The sequence below is a fragment of the Chanos chanos genome, chromosome 6 (genome assembly GCF_902362185.1).
Source record: "Chanos chanos chromosome 6, fChaCha1.1, whole genome shotgun sequence".
NCBI classification, from domain to species: domain Eukaryota; kingdom Metazoa; phylum Chordata; class Actinopteri; order Gonorynchiformes; family Chanidae; genus Chanos; species Chanos chanos.
Window position 1 is genome coordinate 35,012,058 of NC_044500.1, and position 24,046 is coordinate 35,036,103.

The 24,046-nt window shown below is 43.7% G+C and overlaps 1 protein-coding gene across 1 annotated transcript in view; it reads left to right on the top strand.

The window, feature by feature from the left end:
- eif4g3a (eukaryotic translation initiation factor 4 gamma, 3a) overlaps positions 1 to 22,716 on the top strand; it is a 22,758-nt gene extending 42 nt beyond the window's left edge. Inside the window, exons 2-31 of the mRNA XM_030778294.1 lie at positions 770 to 802; positions 6,444 to 6,623; positions 6,925 to 7,057; positions 7,209 to 7,312; positions 7,935 to 8,051; positions 9,063 to 9,165; positions 9,384 to 10,157; positions 10,364 to 10,449; positions 10,711 to 10,963; positions 11,554 to 11,678; positions 12,835 to 12,954; positions 13,309 to 13,464; positions 13,882 to 14,079; positions 14,302 to 14,448; positions 14,650 to 14,886; positions 15,613 to 15,717; positions 16,195 to 16,333; positions 17,305 to 17,408; positions 17,712 to 17,802; positions 17,944 to 18,064; positions 18,424 to 18,635; positions 18,817 to 18,932; positions 19,199 to 19,371; positions 20,161 to 20,286; positions 20,583 to 20,664; positions 20,965 to 21,063; positions 21,243 to 21,389; positions 21,509 to 21,590; positions 22,107 to 22,253; positions 22,508 to 22,716. Of these exons, the coding sequence (XP_030634154.1) occupies positions 770 to 802; positions 6,444 to 6,623; positions 6,925 to 7,057; positions 7,209 to 7,312; positions 7,935 to 8,051; positions 9,063 to 9,165; positions 9,384 to 10,157; positions 10,364 to 10,449; positions 10,711 to 10,963; positions 11,554 to 11,678; positions 12,835 to 12,954; positions 13,309 to 13,464; positions 13,882 to 14,079; positions 14,302 to 14,448; positions 14,650 to 14,886; positions 15,613 to 15,717; positions 16,195 to 16,333; positions 17,305 to 17,408; positions 17,712 to 17,802; positions 17,944 to 18,064; positions 18,424 to 18,635; positions 18,817 to 18,932; positions 19,199 to 19,371; positions 20,161 to 20,286; positions 20,583 to 20,664; positions 20,965 to 21,063; positions 21,243 to 21,389; positions 21,509 to 21,590; positions 22,107 to 22,253; positions 22,508 to 22,689 (4,692 nt within the window). The 3' untranslated portion in view covers positions 22,690 to 22,716. The remainder of the gene's footprint in view (positions 1 to 769; positions 803 to 6,443; positions 6,624 to 6,924; positions 7,058 to 7,208; positions 7,313 to 7,934; positions 8,052 to 9,062; positions 9,166 to 9,383; positions 10,158 to 10,363; positions 10,450 to 10,710; positions 10,964 to 11,553; positions 11,679 to 12,834; positions 12,955 to 13,308; positions 13,465 to 13,881; positions 14,080 to 14,301; positions 14,449 to 14,649; positions 14,887 to 15,612; positions 15,718 to 16,194; positions 16,334 to 17,304; positions 17,409 to 17,711; positions 17,803 to 17,943; positions 18,065 to 18,423; positions 18,636 to 18,816; positions 18,933 to 19,198; positions 19,372 to 20,160; positions 20,287 to 20,582; positions 20,665 to 20,964; positions 21,064 to 21,242; positions 21,390 to 21,508; positions 21,591 to 22,106; positions 22,254 to 22,507) is intronic.
- Positions 22,717 to 24,046: the final 1,330 nt, after the last annotated feature.

Sequence of the window (24,046 nt, forward strand, 5' to 3'; positions counted from 1 at the left end):
GTAAGCCCCGCACTTTTACACATGGTAACTGCAAAAAGCACACATGCAGGGTCTCCAGACCTGTCTGAATGAATATTTCTCTCTCTAATAAGACCAAAATATCAGAATACGAAATACGTTATTAATCCAGAGGGAAATTCAATATATATATATACATATACCGATACCTGTGTGTGTGTGTGTGTGTGTGTGTATGTATATATATGTATGTGTATATATATGTGTGTGTGTGTATATATATAAAAATATGAGTTCAGTCTTCAATATGCAATTTAATGCCAGTCCTGTGTATGGCCAACGCGTGTGGCGCATGTTTGATGATTCAGCGTTTTTTTATGAGGGGGATTATGAAAAAAGGGGTAAGAGCTTTGAACTGTTAGTGATGAGTGATGTTGTTCACTATATACTGTTGAGTTTATATTGGCTCAGCTGCTGTGGCTGAGTGCCAGTGATGGCAGACACAAATCTCGTACACTAATTAGTCACATGCTGAGGCCAACCACCAGAACAGCCAGCTCCACTGACACACCCCAGCATGGATGTGTCAGTGTGCAACAGGGAGAAAGAGAAGCCTAGGTGTACATCCTAAAATGTGGTGTGTGTCTATGACAAGGCTGCCTGTTTCAGCACTGTAAAAATGTTCAGTGTTGTTTATCTCCACCGTCTGCATTTCACTGTATTACTCTCTCTCTCTCTCTCTCTCTCTCTCTCTCTGTGATGCCCTCTGATTGTGATGTAAACCCACAACTGTCTTTGGCTTGGCTATCAGTTTGTGACAGGACCCCGGCCTGCCCACCATCAGGTAAGATCATTTATATCACTCAATACTAGCCCCCAAGTATAAGTTATATAAATATATATATATTTAAAGAGAGAGAAAATTTTTGGAGGCAGTGCTGACACAGAGGGGCCAAGACCTTTCACTGCTTTACCATTTTGGGTGTGCTCTCTGACTCTCTGGTTGAGGTAGTAGAAGGACGTCTTCACAGCCCCTCTAAAGATTTGATATGGATGTTTTCATAGTCATTACAAGTTTGTTTTCCATAAAGCTGTGTTCTGCCTCCTCATAGCATCCTCAGCAAGTTAAAGGCATATGGAGTTTTACAGTGACACAGAAACATACAGACTCCCAGATAAGGCATTACATGAAAACCTCTGTCCGTTTCAATGGGATGATGAAAGTGTATTTTCATCGCTCTTGTTCATTCTGGAGGAGGCAGAAGATGGTCGTAAGAATTGCGCTCATCTGGGGAACAGATGTGTGATGATGAAGACTGACACTAATTGCTTTGGTAGTGTCTTAGATTAGCTCCAATCACTCTGTGTTTCGTTTGTTGGAGTCGAACCGCTCAAAGACAAATCCATCAATGTGTGTTGCTCTTATCTCCCCCACAAACAGAATGAGCTCTCTAATAGTTTGGCTGCCTTGTTTTAAGGCCCAAAGACTTGTTTCTGATATGGTAGCTCATCTTGAGACTGTGTGTGTGTGGGTGTGGGTGTGTGTGTGTGTGTGTGTGTGTGTATGTGTGTGCATGTGCGTGTGTGTATATGTGTGTGTGTGTGTGTGTGTGTGTGTGTGTGCATGTGTGTGTGTGTTTGTGTGTGTGTGTGTTTGTGTGTGTGTGTGTGTGTGCATGTGTTTGTTTGTGTTTGTGTGTGTGTTTGCTTGTGTGTGCACGTGCAGAGCTCTTGTGAGAGAAGCACTGTGTCTGTCCTTTGTTTGATTTGAAACGCAGTGTGGTTATCCTTAAATGCAGGCAGGACAGACAGTTCACCCAACAGAGAATGCTGTTGCGATTCATACAGTGTCACAACTTGCCCAGCATTTCTCACCTTCCAAATGACTTCATGTTTACACTTCTGAAATACTATAAATAGATGCCGTCTTAGGCAGAGTTTATTTGTGCCGTTTACTGGCTCCTGTCACAAACTGGCAGCAGGTCCTCTACTGCCGCCACGGAAGTAGTTTGGTAAAACAGACGGAGTAAAACAATGAAGCATTCTTCAGCCGGAGAAAAAAGGGTTTGTCTTTGACACAAGTCTCAGTGCTTTCAAGCAGAGAACATTCTCATTTGAAAAATCTATTAATCTGCCAACATGACGCCACTTTCTTTAACACACACATTGTCTCTTTTTTCTTTTTCATTCACACACACACGTTTTTCTCTTTAGATCTCTTTCTCTGACTCTGATTATACAGCTGAGACATCTTATGGCAGTGTGTCAGAAAGCTATCCTAGTCTAAGCAAATTAGATCCAATTTCCTGCCAAGGAATGTTAGGTCATAACAGTTGAGTGGGATAATTGTCAACACTTAAGTAATGTTGGACTTCTTTCGAAAGACTTTAAAAATTTCCTTATGCTCTAGTATTAATTCAATGACAATAAAAAAAAGCGAAATAAATTCATGACAGTAAAAGCCGTTTAGATCTGTGAGCGACCAATAGTACAGCATCATAATCACAGCGTGATCGCAATTACAGAGCACTCTTGTAAAACCTTGCCTACTGTTGTGATTTTTGAATTAATATGCAGCCCTGTGGAACATGCTCATTCCATGAATCTTTGAAAGGTCTGAATATGGTTGCCATGAACCTTTGAAAGTTAATACCCTCTAATCTTTTGCTGGTTTTATGAATATTTGTCTGAATGACTGAGTAGTAATGACATCATTCACTTTGTTACAGTCACCCAGTCTGTCTAAGTGACCCACTAACTGTCACTGTACAGATCATTCCATATTATAAAGTGAGCCCTCCTATACACTGACTCTAGAGTCTATTATTTTACATTAACTCTGCTGTCTGTAGTGTAATGTCTTATCTTATGAAAAACTGGTAGCTTGACATCTGTTCTCATCTAAAAGGAGCTGAGCTAGCGGTTCACCACTCCCTGATGGCTGTACTTCAGCAAGCCCCTGCTTGCCTCCACAGTAGACATTTGAGAGCTGCAGGCTGCAGGTTATTAGAAAACAAACAGAGAGAGAGAGAGGGCAGAGTAAAGCAGAAGTCTGCATATCTGTCAGTGTAGGGGTGAAACACAACACACACACACATACCCACATGAAACACAGAGAGAGAGAGAGAGAGAGAGAGAGAGAGAGAGAGATGAGGAGTGAGGTTGGCTGCTGTTGAATATAGGTCGGAGGAAGAGCAGAGGCGTGTGTGGAGGTCACTGTCTCATTACCGCTGGGTCCCTGAGAGTTGCCCCGCTGTCTGCAGAGGTCTCGCTCCCTCTCTCTCTCTCTCTCTCTCCCCCTCACTCTTCCTCCCTCTGTCTCTCTCTCTCTCTCTCTTCTCCTCTCCCTCTCCCTCTCATTCTCACACACACACACACACATACTCACACACATTGAAGAATGCCAATAGTTTTGTGTCCTGGAGATTAAGCCCGAGCTGCAGATCCTACATTCTGCTGTGGGCCCAGTGAGTCATGGCGGGAGGAAATCACGGGCTCCAGACTGGGGCTGGAAACCCCCAACTCTGCCAGAAGTCTCAGGGTGGGAACTACTGACACTGGCAACCAGTGTGGAGTTTGCTTTAGTGCAGAGCCTCTAGTGGTTGATTTTTTTACTCTTTCTTTCTTTCTTAATTTCAATGCACCTAACATAAACACTGACCCTCACTGCTGTTCCAGACAGCAAAGATTTGAAGATTGGACTTTAACAGAAGAACAGATACTGTAGATTTGATGGTATTTTGATCGTTTTGTTTTTCTTTTCATTGATGAATTAGCGTTAATAAATTGTATTATTGTCGGCGGACTGTGGGGTGTGTGGGCTCTCTCAGGTTGAGGGTGAGAGTGAAGAAACTTTGGTAGCTAGGCACATGGTTTGAGTTCAGCTTGGTTTTGCTGTAATATATGATTTTTATCGTGAAACATGGTTGTCCTGCACAGTGCATTGCCTGTGTGTGAGCGTGTGTGTGTGCACGTGTGTTTGGCGTCGTGCATCTGTGTGTGTGTGTGTGTGCGCGCGTGTGTGTGTGTGTGTGTATTTTTCATATACAGTATACTTTGTTGAATCCTCATATATGTCAGTACATTTTCCCACTGCCTTCTCTTTCTCTCTTGCTTCAATACTAAAGGGAGGATTCAGACCTATCCAGGTAATCATAAACTCAGAGAAAGTTCTAGATGCATGGCATGAAAAAAAATCCTAACTGAGCTGTGACATTCAACATGAGTTGGCCATCACCATACACTGAGACAACCTCGGAAACAAATGACTTCCTCTGGCCTCTCTGTCATCCATCTCTTCATTTGCTTGATCATATTGCATTTTATTTTAGTACTTTTCATCCATCATTAATCTTTTCCCTTTCACATATTGGTTCCTGAATGATAACGGTAATTTATCTTTACTTTACATTGCACGAAGACTAGAGACATTTAGTTCCTTCTCATATAGGCCACTCTGCCAGGAAAGTTGCTCGAATGCATATTTTAAGTTCTTTGCATGAGTTCCTGAAACTGTCACTTTAAATGAATGTACCACACCTGGTATTTCCATTAGTCAGATTAAAACCGTGGACTATCATGTCTAATAACCTGAAGGACCAGTTGAGCATGATAGTTGGGGAGACTTACAGGAATCTCAAGTAATTGCTGTGGACCTCATTTGATTGCTGTACACTTAATTACAGGGTAATTAGAGCATGAACAGGCTCACTGCTACCTGATGCTAAATCCCTTCTTGGTATGGTACGTTTTCTCTCTCTCTCTCTCTCTCTCTCTCCTTCTCTCTCTCTCTTTCTCTCTCTCTCTCTCTCTCTCTCCTTCTCTCTCTCTCTCTCACACACTCTCTCTCCCCCTCTGTCTGTCTGTGTTTAGACCAGCTGTTGGTCTGAGTGTTCTCTGGCTTTTAACACACAGATTTCTTAAAACGTTGTTTGAGGTCCTCTTCAAACAGCCTGGCAACCCATGGCAGCTCATTTAACGCAGGCCTAAAAGTCTGAGCAGTTACCGCTGGTCTCGTTTCTTGGCCCTCAAGCAACAGTGAGACCCAGTCTTCTTTATCCTCACTGCTTTTGATCAGTGTCTCTGTAGAATCTCTCCTTACCTCAGGACCAGTGTACCATTGTTTAATTGACCCTGTTCCTCCATTTAACGCTCATTTGTTTCAGTAACAGCCTTGGCCCTTGATCTCCTTTTCTTTTCTTTAAGGCAGTAGCTGTGCACTGCATGATTAGTTATACAGTGAAGCTAAAAATGTATTTAACTAAGGCAAATAGATAAAAACATCTCTGATCGGGCCATTAGCTGTATTATCACAGTACATCATGTTCAATGATTGCATGTTTGCTGGGTGGTTTACAGGTTATCTAGTTGACTTCTCTTTTCCTGTACTCAGTGGACAGCTGCACACCTTGGTCTGATGGGTGTGGGTGTGTGTGTATATGTGTGGGAGCTTTGGTGGTAACCCCGAAGGACAGCATACGCAGAGAGGTCATCTCTTGTCCCGATGTTGCCCGGTTGGCGCCTGCTGGCTGGGTTTGCTCAGGAAATATTTGCTCTGTGGGGGAAGGTTTTCTCTCCTACAGCAGGCATACAGCACTCTCATAATGAATAAGTTGTTGTACCAGGGCCCAGCCCCTGCTACGACAGAGGAAGAGAATGCATAATCCCGTTCACGTCTCCAGGGTGCCCATCTTGTTTGTGTGTCCTCGTTGGCACAAATAAAGGGAGAAAATGATTCACTAGAATACTACTTCTCTTTCTCTGGCGTCTGGTACGAAGTGTCAGAATATGATTACAGAGATAACTCGACAGGATCCGTACAGACCAGAAGTCAGGATAAATTAACTGCTGTTAGTTTAAGGGCCAGATGACTCATGCCCACTATTTTTGTCTGTGTTTTAATATGGAACATGTTGGAAACAACGTTTTGGGCTTAGAAATTTCATACATTTACAAATACAGGTTTAGTAGGGGTATATCTAGTGTGACTACTTACTGATGGCTAGTTTTCAGTATGGCTAACTAGTCAACTACAGGATTCTGAAAGCTATAAACTCTGCTGTGAACCTTAATGAGAGTGAACCCCAATAATATAAAAATGTTAAAATAGTAATGAGATAGTCGTCTGTGAATTGTTGGTTGCCGTGGCAGCATGAATCAACTTAGGTCTAGACAAAGCTTTCAAAGAGAACATTTTTTTAGATTTTCAAGCACTCCTGGCATAATTCTCAACTGATTTCTTCAGCTCAATAATGTGCACTCTCAAGCTATCATCAGTATGGTAATATTGGGGTTTTTTTTCATCATCGTAGCCTACATTCAACACACAGATGATATGAATGATAGAGTGCAGTTTTAAAGTGGTTTCTCTTGGACTGAGAAAGCACTTTCTGAGAAGTTCTCGCGGTTGCCTTGCTTTTTAATAGAAGTACATCTCCCAATAATGCACGGCTTTTTCTCCTGTGTCTTTCTCTCCTCCTCCACAGTTCCTTCACAGAGCCCAGATGCAGACGGCACGACCAACCATTCCCACCAACAGTCCGTCCATCCGGCCCAGCTCTCAGACACCCGCGGCTGCAGTGTATCCCCCCAACCAGCCCATCATGATGACCATGACCCCGGTGCCCTTCCCCTCTCCGCAGGCGGCCCAGTACTACATCCCTCAGGTACATATGGACCTTCATCACACGTCCACCCTGCTGTGCTTCTGCTGGGAGAACCCACGTCACAATCTTTTCATATCTTTGCTTTACATACTGACCTGTGTATTAAAGTGGTGCTCTTTTCATCAGCTGACAGTGTTCTTACATACAAGGTCTTTTTAGAGTTTAGCTCAGTAGGTTAACATATTAGTAATGCATTCATATTCATATGCAGTATGAATATGTTGTCTTTTTCATTGTCATAGTCATCCAGATTAGTTCAGGTGCAGTCTTTACGATCGTTCTCAATCCCTTCCTCTCACAGTACCGTCACAGCACTCCATATGTGGGACCACCACAGCAGTATTCAGTGCAGCCTCCAGGAACCGGAACCTTCTATCCCGGCCCGGGGCCAGGGGAGTATTCAGCTGCTTATGGTGAGTCATCCTCTGCCTCACTCTTTCCTTTTTTTTCTCTGATACCTGATAACTGGGAGAGATTTGTGCAGTGTTTCCTTGTAAATGTGTTGTGACTTTGACCCATATGGAGTGGTTCAGACGGAAACTGTGACTCACTCTAACCCCCCCCCTTCACTGTTTTTACACACAGCTGGACCCCCGTATTACCCCGGTCAGACAGTGTACCCTGCCTCTCCCCCTATCATAGTGCCTACACCACAGCAGCCTCTACCAGCCAAGCGTGAGAAGAAACCAGTGAGTATAGCATTAGCAATGTACATAGCATTAGCTGCACTATTTGTTTCATGTCTAACTTTATGTAGGGGCATGATTAGATATGAAACCTTAATTTAGTGGTATCAAAAATGGAGATTAAGTTAGAATTACTCCTGCGTTTCACAGAGGAATTATTGGTTCAATTTGTTGCAAACAAATCTAGGCTCTTCATTTGTATTAGCGTAGTACTATTCCTGTGGTCAGTTGTTTTTAAGTGAATGACTATTTTGTACTACAATGGCCTTGCTGAAGTGTTTTAACCAGATCAAATGAAGTCAGGAGCCAGTAAGGCAACCAGCCGTGATTCACACAAACGCATTTACATTCTATTTTACTCTGAATAAAGTTGACCTTTTATTACAGTACAGGACTTTCATCAACCTTTTGAAATTCAAGTGGTCAGTTACCACATGCTGTTTCCATAAACAACAGAAACCTGTGAGTGACGGTTATACAGATTTTGATGAAGCATTGTGGTCCCTTTGGTCTCAGCTTTGGTAGCTGATGTTCATGGAGATGTGATGATGAAGATGAAAAGGATGCCGTGTGATTCTGATGCTTTAGTGAGTCGTCCTTGTCTTTTGCCTCATTGTCCTCTCAGATCCGTATCCGAGACCCCAACCAGGGCGGTAAGGACATCACAGAGGAAATCATGTCAGGAAGCCGGAACCCAACCCCTCCAGGGGGGAGACCGTCCTTCACCCCAACACCTCCAGAGGTAAAGAGTCCTCTTATCTGAACACTAGCCTTGAGTTCCTCTCCATAAACCTTTGCAATGGAACTGTAGAACATGCAAGTCCATTCCCGAACTACAGGGAATGCATAATAATGCAGCATGAATGCACTTAAATGGAATATTCATGAAGAGCTCACTAGACAAGTCTTTTGAGTCTTCAACTCACCTGTCTAATGCTTCTCCCCTGGTTCACACAGACACACTTCTCTCCCCTGGGTGTGGATTAGTTCCAGCTCTCACAGTATGCCACCAAGTTAATCTCAGGGTACACATGGAGAGTGTGAAGATGCTTTGGTTGAATGTGTGAGAGAGAAAGGGAGGGGAGGACAGAGGGAGAGAGACAAAGAGAGTACGAGTGCCTTCCTGGGTGTGCCGCTGGGCATGTGTGTTTGAGTATGCAGATCGAGGATAGAATGTCACTGCTCAACGGGGTGACAGTTTAATTATTAGCACACCCGTTCGCCCCTCCTCACTCTCTTCTTGCTCTGTCTGTGTGAGGGGAGAGGAGTGTGAAACAAGTGATTAGGCCAGGGCCTTGGCACTAGGCAAAATGCTAAATGTGCCATGCTGAGTAATAGACATTGTGCGAAAGCAGTGGAGTCACTGGATAGGACTACCTACCAGTAGACCTTCACCGCTGTCAGCTGCAATGCCCTCTGGCTATCCAGGTCTGCCCTTAGGTCCCTTCACTGGAAAACCACAATATCGAGTCTCATTTATGTTAGGCCCCTTTATGTTAAGTCTCATTTCTGCTAGGGGAGCTATCTGTGTTTCTCTATGCAAAGCACCTGTTTTAGCCCTTTCATTCATACCGGCCTTGTTTATCAGTGCTACTAAACAGAACACTCACGACTTTATCAACTTTAAAATATTTTTGGCCAACTTCGAGTGATTGTGGAGGCAGTTTGTATATGAGCACTATGTTTTTGGACTTTCCTGCTATATCAATGCCTTCCTAATACCAGTGGGGGGTTTTTTCCCTTCTGCTTGCAGCCGTCTAGCAGTAGCCAGACCCCTGAGCAGCCCTCAGCGGCGTACAGCGTGGAGACTCCTCCGCAGCCCAGTGCTGCACCTACAGATGTCAGAGTCAAGCCAGGTCAGCCTGCCTAACTCACACTGTTTCTGCCTTGTCTTTTCTTTCCTAATGGAGGCCTTTATTTGTGGGGTGGGGTGATACAATTGAGGTTCAAACACTTGTCAGAGTGAATGTGAGCAGTGAACTCTTGGTTGTTGTTCGGGCTGCTGTGTTTTTTTTTTTTTATTTGCTCTCATTTCCTCTGAAATCACTCATTTCTCTGTACTTCCCCTGAACAGTAGAGGACAAACCAAAACTGGAGTCTGGTGTTCAGAAGAGTTCTCCTCCTCCTGGACTAGGGCCTTCAACAGTCTCCACAGAGAGGAGGGAAGCCCCCAGTCTTCCTGTGTCAGACACACCTTTGCGCTCTGAACCAGAGCCTCTTGTTCCTCCACCCAGCACGCCCACACTTCCTGGCAGCAACTCTGTGAAGCTCTCCTCTGCAGGGGAGCATGAGGAGCTCCAGCCTGCAACTACAGTCACTGCCTCTCCATCTCAGTCCCAGATAGCTGATACAGACCAGTTTCTCACAGAACCATCTCCCAGCCCGTCAGCCTCGCCCTCCCCTCCACTCAAAGCAGTGAATGGCTTGGCAGAATCTCCGGCTCCCTCCCCAAACCACGAAGAAGAGCTGTACCCGGAGGAACCCACAGCAGATTCTCTGCCTAGCCTAACCCAGGTCTCAGTTCTGACAATGTCCTCCATTGAGGACCCCAGGGAAGCTTCGGTTCTTCCCAGTGAAGAACTTCGGCCGGAGCCCCTCACCACTACACCCTCTCCTGGACCTGTGGAGCCACCCTCCTTGATGTCCTCCCTCCCCTCTAACAGAACCTCTGTTCTGGCACCTCCCCCTGGTTTGCCTCCCCTGCTGCAGCCTGCAGTCAGCGAGGCTCTTGAACACAAGACATCAGACACTAATAATGCCATCATGGCAGATGAAGCCACAGCAAAAGATGCACAAGACGCAGAGGATTCACATAGTCAGTGCAATTTCAAAGACATTGATCCGACAGGTACATCCTCATTTTCCAAAAAAATGTTTTCCATAAATGGAGAAATAGTGATTGCTTTTGTCCACAAGATTGCCTACACAGAGTTAGAAGAGACCATAACTTTTTCACAGATCACAAATCTGATAAAATAGAAAACTTTCCATATTGCGCTGTGATTAATTCAGAAATCCTAGTTGGTGTTGATTTTTTAAAACATTTTTTCGTAGCTCAAACTCCTCTTAGTGCACCAAAGTCTTGGAAGACACCAAATGAAGAGAGTCCGCAAGTGGAACCCCCTCAGAAAGAGAAGGAGGTAAGTGAATGTTTGTGTACTTGTGTGTATGTGCTGTGTCCTTTATGTGTGTGGATGAGCATCTGTACGGAGGGTGGAGACGTATCACGCCCCTCTGGGTACCCACATGAAGGCTCCAGCTGAAAGCACTTCCACATGTGCAGACACTAATGATGCTGTCATGGTAGAAGGACGCCTGTATCCCGTTATCCACTTCTACCGGCAGCCAGTGCTAAAGCCACTCTGTTCCCTCCCTCTCCCTCCCCTTCTCATTCCCCTCAGGAAGGGCCCGTGACGGAGGACACCACTGGAGACCAGGCTTCAGAGTCCCCCGCCGAGACATGCAGCAGCACCACTCCAGTGCCCGATCTCCAAGACTCTAAGTCCCCTGTCCCTGAGGAGAACGGTGAGACAGAGCAGGAGCCCCTGCGGAATGGGGCTGGACACGTCTCAGAGACAGAGAGCAGTGACAGTGGCATCACATCCGGGGAGAGAGAAGGGACCACGGTGTCTCACCCCTACATCTTACAAGAGGGTGAGGACTAAAGGGGTGGATGACAGTTAGAGATGGTCATGAAGAGCTCTTAGTCTGCTTTAGTAGCCTTTTGTTGAGTTTAACAAACCATGCTGCTTTATCGATCTCTGTCCTCGGGGTCCAATAGGCAATATATTTTCAAAAATAGGATTTGACTTATGATAACCATACAATTTTTCAGATGTGATGGTTTCCAAATTGGATTTTTTTTTTTTTTTTTCAAGGTTTCATTTATTACTTCATTTATTGCTATTTGATGGTCATTGCTGAGTCATATGTCTGGTGTTTTTATTCAGCCCTGTACAAATTGTAAGGCAAACGAGAAGCATTCCCTTGGATTCAGGGCAATGATTAGTCCGTCTAATCTATGTTATGTATTAAAGATTGTTTATGAGCGAGAGGAAAAATAAATTTATTTTGTCTTTTTTTTTTTCAAATAAGTGTTGCACTGATAAACACCAAAACATTCTCCAAGGCACCTTTACAAAATGCTATGTTAAGATTATATAGTCTAGTTTTGATGGTATTTTGTGTGAAAGTGTGGATGGACCGAGTCATTCTGCTCTGGGCTTTACCTCCCTCTCCTTCAGAGCCTGTGCAAGCCAATGGCAAACGGCAGTATGACAGAGACTTCCTGCTGGGCTTCCAGTTCATGCCCGCCTGTGTACAGAAACCAGAGGGACTGCCCCAGATAAGTGATGTAGTCCTTGACAAGGTCTGTAAATATCTCCAAATATCTCTTTTCTTTGGTGTCTTTTCTTTGTGTCTGTGTGCATTTGTGCATGTGAGTGTGTGTGTGTGTGTGTGTGTGTGTGCGTGTGCATGTGCGTGCGTGTGCGTGTGTATATGCGTGTGTGTGTGCATTCGTGCGCTTCTGTGGGCAATCTATTTAAGCTTGTCAGACTTAAGTAAGTTAAGTTGTTCACATCAGAAATTTGATGTGGGAAACATCCTCAATGGAATACCACAGTAATTCATTTTGCTTCTTTCATCTTTTTGTCTCTTATTTGGCCAAATAGTTCAGTTGAACCGGTCACAAATATTGTACCGCAACAGATATTTTCCTGTAAAGAGGCTAAATGTCCCGCTAACACAGTCGATTCTCATAAAAGACTGATGTGTTCCCCTCATTCTGCCCTGTGGTCAGGAACTAGAAGAAATGATTTTCATTGTCTGTGTTAAACCCAAAGCGTATATCAGCCCTCACTGCACAGTACACATTCTGTTCACCCAAAGAGCTCTGAGCCCATTGACGTCCTGTTTCTATTAAAATTTCATTACGGTTATGTCACACTTGGCAATCAGGATGATTTAGTCAAAAGAAGAGAAAACCTACGCCCTGCCCACTTCTGGTATATGATTTCAGAGAGTGATTCTGTGTTTTCTTAAGAAAAGTTTAACTCAACGTTATTTTGACGATCTTGAATTATTGCGAAACGTGGAATCATTCTCTCGTCACATGTGATTTCTCGTCAAGGGACATGCGTTTGGTGCTTTGGTTTCGGTTTCATCCTGGTCCTAGATTGGACGTAACTTTGCATGTGTACTTTCGCACATCTGTTTTGTAGCAATCTCATGGTTTGAGTCAGAAAGCAAATGGGACATAATTTCTTAAATGTGTTTAGGTTTAAAAACAAACACACACACACACACACACACACATACACACACATATGGACACACAACAACAATAACAGCACCCGGAGCAAGGCTTTATCCATTGGATTCTTCTGTTCTTTACGCTGTCGGGCAGAAAGAGGGGGATGGGGGAGGGTGAGTCCTCTTGTCATTCATGACTGTGGCTCGCTGAGTGGCTTGATTCAATGCGCCACCTGCTGGTGGAGTCATTGAGTCTCTGTGTGCTATTGCAGATTAACCAAAACAAGCCGCCAATGAGAGCAGTGGACCCCAGAGTAATCTCCAGAGGCCCTGACTTCACTCCCGCCTTTGCTGACTTCAGCAGACAAATATCAGGAGGACGAGGAGCTGCTGTGAGTCATGAAAACACAGACACATGCACAGAATCCCCTCAGAAAGCCTGAAAATCTCTGCGCACACACAGAAATACACACACACAGACACACACACACACAGCCAGTCCAGCTCATATCACCCTTGTGTGTTGACACACACCCCTTGGCTGCAGAAATGAGAAAGTAATAGGCTATATTAAAGCTCTAATGTGAGCAATAACTCATAACTCTTAAGTCAATGGCTATTTTAAAAACTGATATCAGCATGACCTCAAAGCCACTGCTTGTCCCCTCTGTTACCCTTCTGCTCTTCTGGCTGTGTGGACTGAGCAGCTGTCTCACTGAGTGTATGTCCCAATCTCTCCTTCACAGCTCATCAGCGTCGGCGTGCGGAGACCCCAGCCACGCAAGATCATTATGAATGTGTCTGTTAATGATGAGGTGCAGCTGAAGAAGGCGGAGAACGCATGGAAACCAGGCATGAAGAGGGAATCTGTCACAGAGGATACAGAGACCCAGAAAACACAGGTCTGAGATCAATAGCACTCGCTGACATACAGCTCCTGATTAAAACTGCCCCACTGACACAGGCTGAACTAGCCAGATGAGTTTACACATTTAATCATTAAGAAAACAATGGAAGGGGGCAGGCAAACAGATTGCTCACCTAGAGATCTTGCCAGCAAATCACAGGAAGCTACTTGAGAATACGTTTGCTTTTTCTGTGGAAAGAAATTTGCAAATCTCTCTCTCTCTCTCTCTCTCTCTCATTACAGACCCGTTCAAACACTTTTTACTTGATATTCCAGCAAACATGTTTCTCACTTTAAACCTTCAAAGGCTCTCTCGTGTTCATATTGTTTAACATTTTCATTCAATTGCATTTACATAACTTTAATTTTGTGATTTGCATTTGTTTGTGTGTTTTGTTTTGTGGTCCTTTAGGAACTTTTCCGAAAGGTGCGGAGCATCCTGAACAAGCTTACTCCCCAGATGTTTAACCAGCTGATGAAGCAGGTGACAGACCTGACCATTAACACTGAGGAGAGGCTCAAAGGAGTCATAGACCTGGTGTTTGAGAAGGCCATCGATGAACCCAGCTTCTCTGTGGCTTATGCCAACATGTGTCGCTGCCTGGCTACGGTACGCTATGGAGCACAGCTTGATTTATACATGTTATGTTGTTTCGTATAATATATTGCGTTATTAGTCTGTATTACTACTTTTGATACAAAGTGTTCACAGTTTTTAATCCTGCTGTTCTGTTGTCGTCACAGTTCGCTTTCTTTCTTTTTCACTCTAAATGTCTTAGTAAACATGTCTACTTGTCCCTCAACCATCCTTCTCTTTTTCCTTTGTACCTAGCTCAAAGTTCCCATGACTGACAAACCCGGGACTACGGTGAACTTCCGCAAGCTGTTGTTAAACCGCTGTCAGAAAGAGTTTGAGAGGGACAAGGTGGACGACGTGGTGTTTGAGAGGAAGCAGAAGGAGTTGGACTCGGCAACCTCGGTACCCGTTTCCCACTGTCCTCATAAAACTAACAGTGCAGTAAGAGCTCGTCACGCCAAAACGCGTCTGGCACCGCCGTCGACATAGAAACGCTCGGCTCCTTTGGCCCAGAGCGCATCGGGAGCTTTAGGGACCAGCACTGAAAGCATGTCTGTCGTTTTGGACTCATTTAAAGCCTTGTTTTCTTTCCTTGTTCCTCAGGCCAGTGAGCGAGAACAGCTACAAGAAGAACTGGAGGAGGCCAAGGACAAGGCTCGACGTCGTTCCACCGGCAACATCAAGTTCATCGGCGAGCTTTTCAAGCTGAAGATGCTGACGGAACCCATCATGCACGACTGTGTGGTGAAGCTGCTGAAAAACCATGACGACGAGAGCTTAGAGTGCCTCTGCAGGCTGCTCACAACCATCGGCAAGGACCTGGACTTTGAGAAAGCTAAGGTAACTCATCAACACAGTATCACTACTTAGAGTCGTTGGAGGGGGTTGCTAGTCGGTCACTGACACGCTTAGTGTTCACGCTTACCGTGGAATGTTCACGTCGTTCACCAGCCCTACAGTGTGATACCTGATATCTAATTTTGTTAATTGAGTGAATATTTAGTTGCTATGGTGATAGGATTGAAAACAAAGTGACCATTCCTTTCTGGTATGTGGTATAGCCAGTGTACCTTGCACAGGTGTGTTTTCTTCTTTTGCTCCTCTGCACTGGTTATTTTATGATTTAGGAACAGAGGAGCTGAGAGGAGAAATGCCCAAGACCGTGCTTACCTGGGCTCCCAGCAGGAGGCCTGAGTCCACGCTGTGAGAGATAAACGGGGAATAGTCAAATAGGAAAAGGGCCTCCTCCATGCTGAACCCCACACTCTCACAGATAAATGATTTCCAGCTGGTCTTTATCAGAGGCTACAGAGCCTCAGGGAGGAAGGGTTAGGGGAGGTGGAAGACAGGGAGGGATTTCCTCTGGGCCTCTCATTGTACAGACAGTCTTCCCTCTTGCCTGTCCAGACAACCTCACTCAACCAACCGATTGTAAATGTTTGAATGTTTGCATTTCTTTGACGATTTAATCTGTCATGACGACTATGAAACTTTATGTTTAGACAACAATATTATAAACAAAATTATAAATTGATCTCCTCAACTCTGGCTTCCGTCCATGAACAGCCTCGCATGGATCAATATTTCAACCAGATGGAGAAAATTGTGAAAGAACGAAAGACGTCATCACGAATCCGGTTCATGCTGCAGGATGTGATTGACCTCAGACTGGTGAGTCTGTATTGTGTGCGTGTGCGTGTGTGTATTGTGTGCGTGTGTGTATTGTGTGCGTGTGTGTGTGTGTGTGTGTGTGTGTATGGATATATGCGCTTCCACAAGATGAGTAATGTCCTTTTCACAGTAATTTGCACATGGTAATAGAATGTAGGTTTTACTGGATAGCAGGAGCTCAAAAGGCATTTGCCTACCCTGGTTCCTCTGCTTTAACATTTAACAAGTCTTACACAGAGCATTCAACTGTTCAGTATGAAGACGCGTGCGCTACTGAGATCCATTTTAAGGTTCATGAAATATGTCAAACTGATGGAAAAGGTAGATGTGAGGATAAAAACTCTGAACTTTTTTGTTCATTGCGCTGTATCACCAAGTCAGATTCCGGTGTACGTTGTACATTTTGCAAATGAAGTCATTCTAATTCTAATTCTAAACGTCTGATCGTGAGACAAACGCTTCATTTTCTGTGTCTAGCATAACTGGGTGTCAAGGAGAGCAGACCAAGGACCCAAAACCATTGAGCAGATCCATAAGGAGGCGAAGATTGAGGAGCAGGAGGAGCAGAGGAAGGTTCATCAGCAGCTGCAGTCAAAGGACAGCAAAAGGAGACCAGGTAGCAACACAGAAACTAGAGAAGAGCAGCACCACATGAGTCCAGAGGCATAGTTCTGCTGGAACCTCAGAGTATCCACTCTGTCTGATTGTGTTAGATCTGTTGTATGGTATAAGGTGTAAAAGCTGATTGTGTTTAAGTTTGATCTTGAAATCATAATCAGTAAGGCTTCCACCTCATTTGAAATCATAATCAGTAAGGCTTCCACCTCATTTGAAATCATAATCAGTAAGGCCTCCACCTCATTTGAAATCATAATCAGTAAGGCCTGCACCCCATTTGAAATCATAATCAGTAAGGCCTCCACCTCATTTGAAATCAGAATCAGTAAGGCCTCCACCTCATTTGAAATCAGAATCAGTAAGGCCTCCACCTCATTTGAAATCAGAATCAGTAAGGCCTGCACCCCATTTGAAATCATAATCAGTAAGGCCTCCACCTCATTTGAAATCAGAATCAGTAAGGCCACCTCATTTGAAATCAGAATCAGTAAGGCCTCCACCTCATTTGAAATCAGAATCAGTAAGGCCTCCACCCCATTTGAAATCAGAATCAGAAGGCCTCCACCTCATTTGAAATCAGAATCAGTAAGGCCTCCACCTCATTTGAAATCAGAATCAGTAAGGCCTCCATCTCATTTGAAATCAGAATCAGTAAGGCCTCCACCCCATTTGAAATCATAATCAGTAAGGCCTGCACCCCATTTGAAATCAGAATCAGTAAGGCCTCCACCCCATTTGAAATCAGAATCAGTAAGGCCTTCACCCCATTTGAAATCAGAATCAGTAAGGCCTGCACCTCATGTGTTGCCACAAAATGTCATGTTAAATTTGACGTATCGTCCTGCAGGAGACCGAGCTCTGATAATTGCTGCTAACTTCTAAACGTTTGTTGAATTCTTTTAATATATGGAATATTTGTGAGTTCCAGAGTCATTTGGTATGTTTTGTTGTTTTGCGGTATGTCCACAGACCAGAGAGATCAGCGTTCTCAAAGAGAGGATACTTGGAACACAGTCCCCATGACCAAGAATAGCCGAGCCATCGACCCCACCAAGATTCCCAAGATTTCCAAGGTCAGCCTGAGAGTTCATCATGTTTTATACACTTACTTATACACACATCTTAAGCCTCATTTCTTTCCCTCACATTTTCAACAAGTTCACTGTTTGGTGGATCATGCTGGAGTTGATGTCTTAAGTGATGATGTGTTATTTTGGATGTCTAACCACAGAAACAGCAGTGCCACCTGCTGGTAGCTGATGTTCGGTTGTGCTATATTTTGGATGTTTGTGCCAGAGCAGATTTAGATGGAGGTTTATACCATCCTTACATTCTTACTGTTTTATCCACATTTTCTCTCCCTGTCTCTGCTATAGCCTCAGATTGATGACAAGATCCAGCTGGGACCGCGGGCTCAGGTCAACTGGATGAAAGGTAGCAGCGGTGGGGCTAAGGCCAGTGACACTGGTAAGGACAAACACGCGTGTGAGATGCATGTAATGTGATGTAACAGAGCATACACGGCCTGTATCAGGCATCTCTTCACCCGCTCTGTTATCAGAGCCTGGCGCTCCGGCCTCATGCGTGCGGTGTGTTTGATGCTTTCAGAGCTGTCACGGTCTGGAGGCAGCAGTTTGAACAGATACTCTGCACTGCAGTCCTCCACACCCCAGCCTACCACGGGACCAGCTCAGAGCCCTGAATCAGATCCCAAAAGAGCACTGGGAAGGTAAAGCAGTCTGAGATCAGAGAACATTTCAGGCTTCCTGGAGTCCTCTCGTAAAGGACAGGCACTGCGAACAACAATGATTTTCAGTCCTCATAGAATCCTGCCATAGAGTGTTTTATTTTTTAACTAGCACTTACGTAGTGATACTTAAAAAAGAGCCTGTTACTTTCCAGTACACAGTACATTAGGTTTCATGTCATGCGGTTTTAGCATTGGACTCTGCACCCTGGCAGTGCACAGACCCTTCTCTGAGAACACGGGAATTTCTCTCAATGGACTTCATTACAAATGCAGAGCAAACTGCTCTACTTATGCGTTGAAGGGGGTGATTTGTGACAATGAGTATGTGTGTTTCTCAGTCGAGGTAGTTCAGGTCGGGAGAGAAACGAGAAGCCTCTGATCTCTGGAGTGACGCGGCCAGGACCCTTCAGGCGTGGCAGCAGCAATAAGGAGCTGACAGAGAGTGTGGTTCCTGAGGAGTCCCACAGAGAGGAGCCCAACACACAAGCCCGAAAAGCCAGCCTCTCAGAGGACAAGAACCAGCCCGAACACAACAAAGCTAAGGAACATGGTTAGGGAGGATACACACACACATGCATACACCACTGTACATGTAAACAGTTCAATCTGTATGTTGCCCTATCACTGTGCACATCTGCAGACACATGCATTTCCACTCATGTAAGCAAAGATGCATAAAATACATTGTGTAACGTCTGACTGGTGAGTATTTGCGCTCTGTGCCCTGCCAGTGAAATCAGAGAACCTGGCAGCTGTGGCCCCAGTGAAACCAGTCTTATCTGAGGAGGAGATGGAGAGGAAATCCAAATCCATTATTGATGAGTTTCTTCACATCAATGATTATAAGGTATATTCTTTCTCTGACACATCAGGGCTCTTTATGAATGGACATCATGTTTGAATTACTGGGTATTTTCCCACCCAGAGTGTCTGTGTTTATGTTATTGATGTCTGCCTCATATGTACTGTTATCTTGCATTACCATGTGGTATGTGCAATCAAGATACAGTGTGAGATGTATGTTGTACACATTCTGATGTTTGTCCGTGCTCTCGCTCTCTCTCTCTCTCTGTCTCTCTCTCTCTCTCTCTCACTCTGTCACTGTGTATGTAGGAGGCGATACAGTGTGTGGACGAGCTGGACCACACGTTTCAGCTCAGTGTGTTTGTGCGTATGGGAGTGGAGTCTACACTGGAGCGCAGTCAGATCGCCAGAGACCACATTGGCCAGCTCTTCTTCCAGCTGATCCAACGGGGCATCCTGCCTCACACACAGATCTTCAAAGGGTGAGGTCTCAACCGGTCTGCCCTGGTCCACGCACGCACTCACACACACACGCATACACGCATGCGCGCACACGCACACACACACAGAGCCACACTACTGATATTAGTGCTGGTCTGATGAGTGCAAACAGCAGTGGCATAGCACTATGCTTTAGTATTGTGAAAAACTGAGGAAACGCATGGCAGAAATCATTCAAACAGTCAAAACATGTAACTTGAGCTCGCTCTTAAACAAGGACAATATGCAGTTTCTGCTTCTGATCTTAGGCTTATAGAAACTAATAGTCACTGGTCAGAAGTGGTAGAGAGCTTAGGAGCAAACAGACGTAGTTTTTACACGATTTTGGCGTCGGCCCTTACCGACAGAAGTTCCCGAATCTCGTCATCTCTCCAGTTAGACATTTTCGTTGGCATCTTCATGTAAATGACCCTTCTTCTTCACCCTCGGATGTTTGTATTCTTCCAGTTTTGCGCCAGTCGCGTGTTAGAAACCGCATCAACATGCCCACTTGCTCACTGTGCATACTCTGGAATATAAACCACTCTATTCACACATGGACCCAGACAAAGAGAAAACGGAGTTTGTACTAGGGGCCTGGTAGAATAAAGTCCTTTTAGAATCCGAGTCGGCTGATTCGGACATTTTTGTTCACACATACAGCCCCTCCGGTTAGAATCTCGATTATTTTAGGGTTGAAGTGCATGTGTGAAAGGGGCCTCTGTGTACATTTATGTGTGTAAGCGTCTGTGGCTGACCACAACCCTGTTCCTTTACCCTTCCTCTCCCAGGTTTACTGAGACGCTGGAGTTAGCGGATGACATGGCTATAGACATTCCACACATCTGGCTTTACCTGGCAGAGCTTCTCAACCCCTTACTGAGAGAGGGTGGCATCTCCATGAGAGAGCTCTTTACGTAAGAGCCCCATCCATCCCGCTCTCCATCTCTCACTCTCCATTAAGTTTTTGAACACACACACACACACACACACACAACCTTACTCTTACACGACTATAGGACAATGTGAATACGCTGAACTGCAGATTTACTGAGTACACTTGAACTAGGACAATATACACAATTTTGTTTAAGAAGGGATTTTGTTGAGTTGTTGTGTTTGCATCGGCTTCTGAAAATAATTATCCACTGGTTTCCTCCCACCATAGCATGCATTCAAAGACTGAACATTTATTTTCATTTTGTGTCTGCAGTGAGTTAAGTAAACCATTACTCCCTGTGGGAAGAGCTGGCATCTTATTCTCGGAAATACTGCACATACTATGCAAACAAATGGTAAGTCTTACTCTTGTTTATGATTTATTGAAGAGGTCTGAAATATTTTGATACTTTCCCTCCCTCGGAATCAGTGTGCTAAGAAGAGAGGGAGAATGTTAGGTATTGAACCCTAAAAAAACTGATTCTGTCAGAACGTTCCAAAACATTATCTTCATAAAAAATGTAGTTGTCAAAATCACAAAAGATGGTCTCAAGAATGTCTATAAATAGGGAGTCATGGTCGGATTGTGCTCTTTAAAGCGAATCGAAGTGGATGGATGATGGAGATGGATGAATGTCTGTGTGTGTTACTGGCAGAGCCATAGGAAAGTGGGAGCATTATGGAGAGAGGCTGGCCTGAGCTGGAGTGACTTTCTGCCTGAGGGAGAGGATGTCCAAAACTTCATCTCGGAACATGTGAGAAATCAAGGCTCATGCACTAGACCACAGTCGTCAGACAGCTATTCATCCACTCTGTCACATCACAACAAGTGATTGATTTAGGGTTCGCTGTATTGAGACTTCAATCTGCCCACACACCCCATAAATTCCAGTAAGCACTTCATAACCCCATTTCTTCTCTTGGCTTATCACAGAAGCTGCAGTTCACAGTTTCAGACTGCTCCTCTGTCAACCCTGTCCCTGTGAAAAGGAATCTCTCAGTGGAGGAGCTTACCATTCAACTGGAGCGCCTCCTGCTGGAGGACATGGCTAGTGATGAACAGATCTTTGACTGGGTTGAGGTAAGATACAACTGCTCAGTAGCCTTGTTTTTTTATAACTCGCATATCAGATCAGTCATTTCAACAGAAGCCAAGTTTAACACAATGAGTGTTTCAATTCTTTATCTCTCCTCTCATAGGCAAATCTAGATGAATCTCAGATGAGTTCTTCTCCATTCTTGAGAGCTTTAATGACTGCAGTGTGCAAGGCAGCCGTGAAAAGTGAGACATTCTCTTATCCACACTGTGATACGTACTGAGACCACATCAAAGATCATTTTTGAAAAATTCAAATGATAGAAAACATACATATATTTCAAATGATTGAAAATAGCCTATATCTTACCATGGTTCAACTAATTTGCTTTTGTGAATAGCATTTTATATATAGCTACCACAAATTACCATTCAACTACCCTCGTTAACTTTATGCGAAATGTTGTGGAACTGAACAGTCATGTTTGCAGTATGAAAACCCAGCGAGTCCTCATTAAGGCTCAAGAACAAAGTGATTTGTTCAAGGAATTTGAAACAAGAATTCACACACAGAAATTAGGGATAATACATATGGTAAAATTATGCTCTTTATTCTGCATTGAACAAACATTTTGGCCATTATCATCATTCCCAACGTGATTTTTTCATCATTAAAATATTTTCTACAAACTCTGCAAGATCAAAATGTCAGAATTTCCATTGGAAGGGCCAACATTTCTTTGTGCCTTTTTCCTTGTCCAGATGAAAGCTCCTCCTGCAGAGTGGACACAACCATAATCCAGAAGAGATTGCCTGTATTACACAAGTATCTTAACTCAGACACTGAACGTCAGTTACAAGCACTTTATGCACTTCAAGCATTAATAGTTACTCTTGATCAACCTCCCAGTAAGTACCCTCATCCATGTACCAGGATTTATTTCAACTGTCAGATAAATGATTCTACATGCACAGCAACCTTAAATTACCAGTAACTACTATTGTTTCATCGTGTGTATACCAAGCCCATATTCATGTATATCCTGTAATTGCTTGTGGCATCTGTCTGTCTTGGACTTAAGTCCAGATTATGTAATTGTGGCACTTCAGGGCTGTTTTACCAGCACAGATCCTTGCATTGATTTGGTTCGTTTCTTCTGCAGACCTGCTCCGAATGTTCTTTGACTGTCTGTACGACGAGGACGTCATTTCAGAGGATGCTTTTTATAAATGGGAGTCAAGCAAGGACCCTGCAGAGCAACTGGGCAAGGGTGTAGCTCTTAAATCTGTCACCGCCTTTTTCACCTGGCTGCGTGAGGCGGAGGAGGAGTCAGAAGATAATTGACGAGAGGAGAAGGCCACTTCCAGTTAAGACTTGGACGGCCTGTGTCATTTCTACAAACAGCTATTTTCTCTTAACTAAATAAACTACAGAAACCTGCCTACGGGTGGAAGGACAAAGGGACAGTTGAGATTTTTTTGTTTTTTGTTTTTTTTTTGTTTTTGTTTTTTTTTTGCGGTACAGCTCGGAAACATGCCACCATTTATGGATTCCTGTGGCGGGAGCACTAAATACATGTATTATACATAGAAAATATTTTTGTTTTAAATTTTAACTTTCTGTTTCTTTGTTACTTTTTAAGAAGAGACTTAAAGAATAGGTCATGGACTCTTTAATTTATTATTTTTTTAAAAGACTCCAAATAAGGAACTTTATTTAACATTTACAGGGGCCTACAGTGAGGAGAACATTGATGATGGTAGACATAACAATATAATTAATTATAACAATAATAATAACAATAACTGTCAAATAAATAGATTCCCTGGATTCCGAATTGTTGATCGAAACACGGGGTTGAAGGGGATCAAAAGTATTTTGGTATGAAGAAGATCACAGGGATGTTTGATGTCTCTGAAGTTACAGGTTGAAGGTTATGTTGTATAACATGAGTAACTGCTCTGTCAATTTGACTTGCTCTGTGTGGAAAATGAAGCCTTGCAAGAAGGCAAAAGTAGGCATCCGGGTAACATGCAAACGGTTTACAAAAGAACTTCTTTAAAAAAAAAAAAACACACACACATTGGATGTATTCAAGGAAGCAATGCAGACTAATGCAAGTCAAGACAAAACCAGGGTTGTTCAACCTGTTGTAATACAACGTGTAAATACATTAAAGACTGGAGACAATATTTAAGAATTACAATAGATGTACTTTTTGTTCATGAGTTAATTAAGGGCTGTGTTTTCAGGGGACCAGGTACTACACATATTTTCAAATACACAATCAAAAAAACATGTTCAAACACTCTTTTTAAGGTAAGGCCTATAAGTACTCAAAAGTCTGAGTGAGGAGGTTTTGATGTTCGACCCTGTCCACTTCATAAGGTGAAGGACCAAGAGGAGCTGTCTCTCTTTGAATGGTGTCATACGGCCCATCAGTGTTGACCAGGAGCTCTGTGGTATTTGATTAATCACTGTTTTCCTTCATTCAGCTGCCTATCAGTACAGTTACCAATTTAGAGGTACTCCACCAGTTCATAGCAATTCTGTTGAATGTGTGCTTTTAAAAATTAATCAGATATTATTCAGAAGATATAACCAGTATATCTTGATGAATGTTTGTCAGGAATGAGGGAAAAAATCTAATCCATTATATTTTAATCCACACACTTGATGGGTATCAGGGTGGATTGATTCT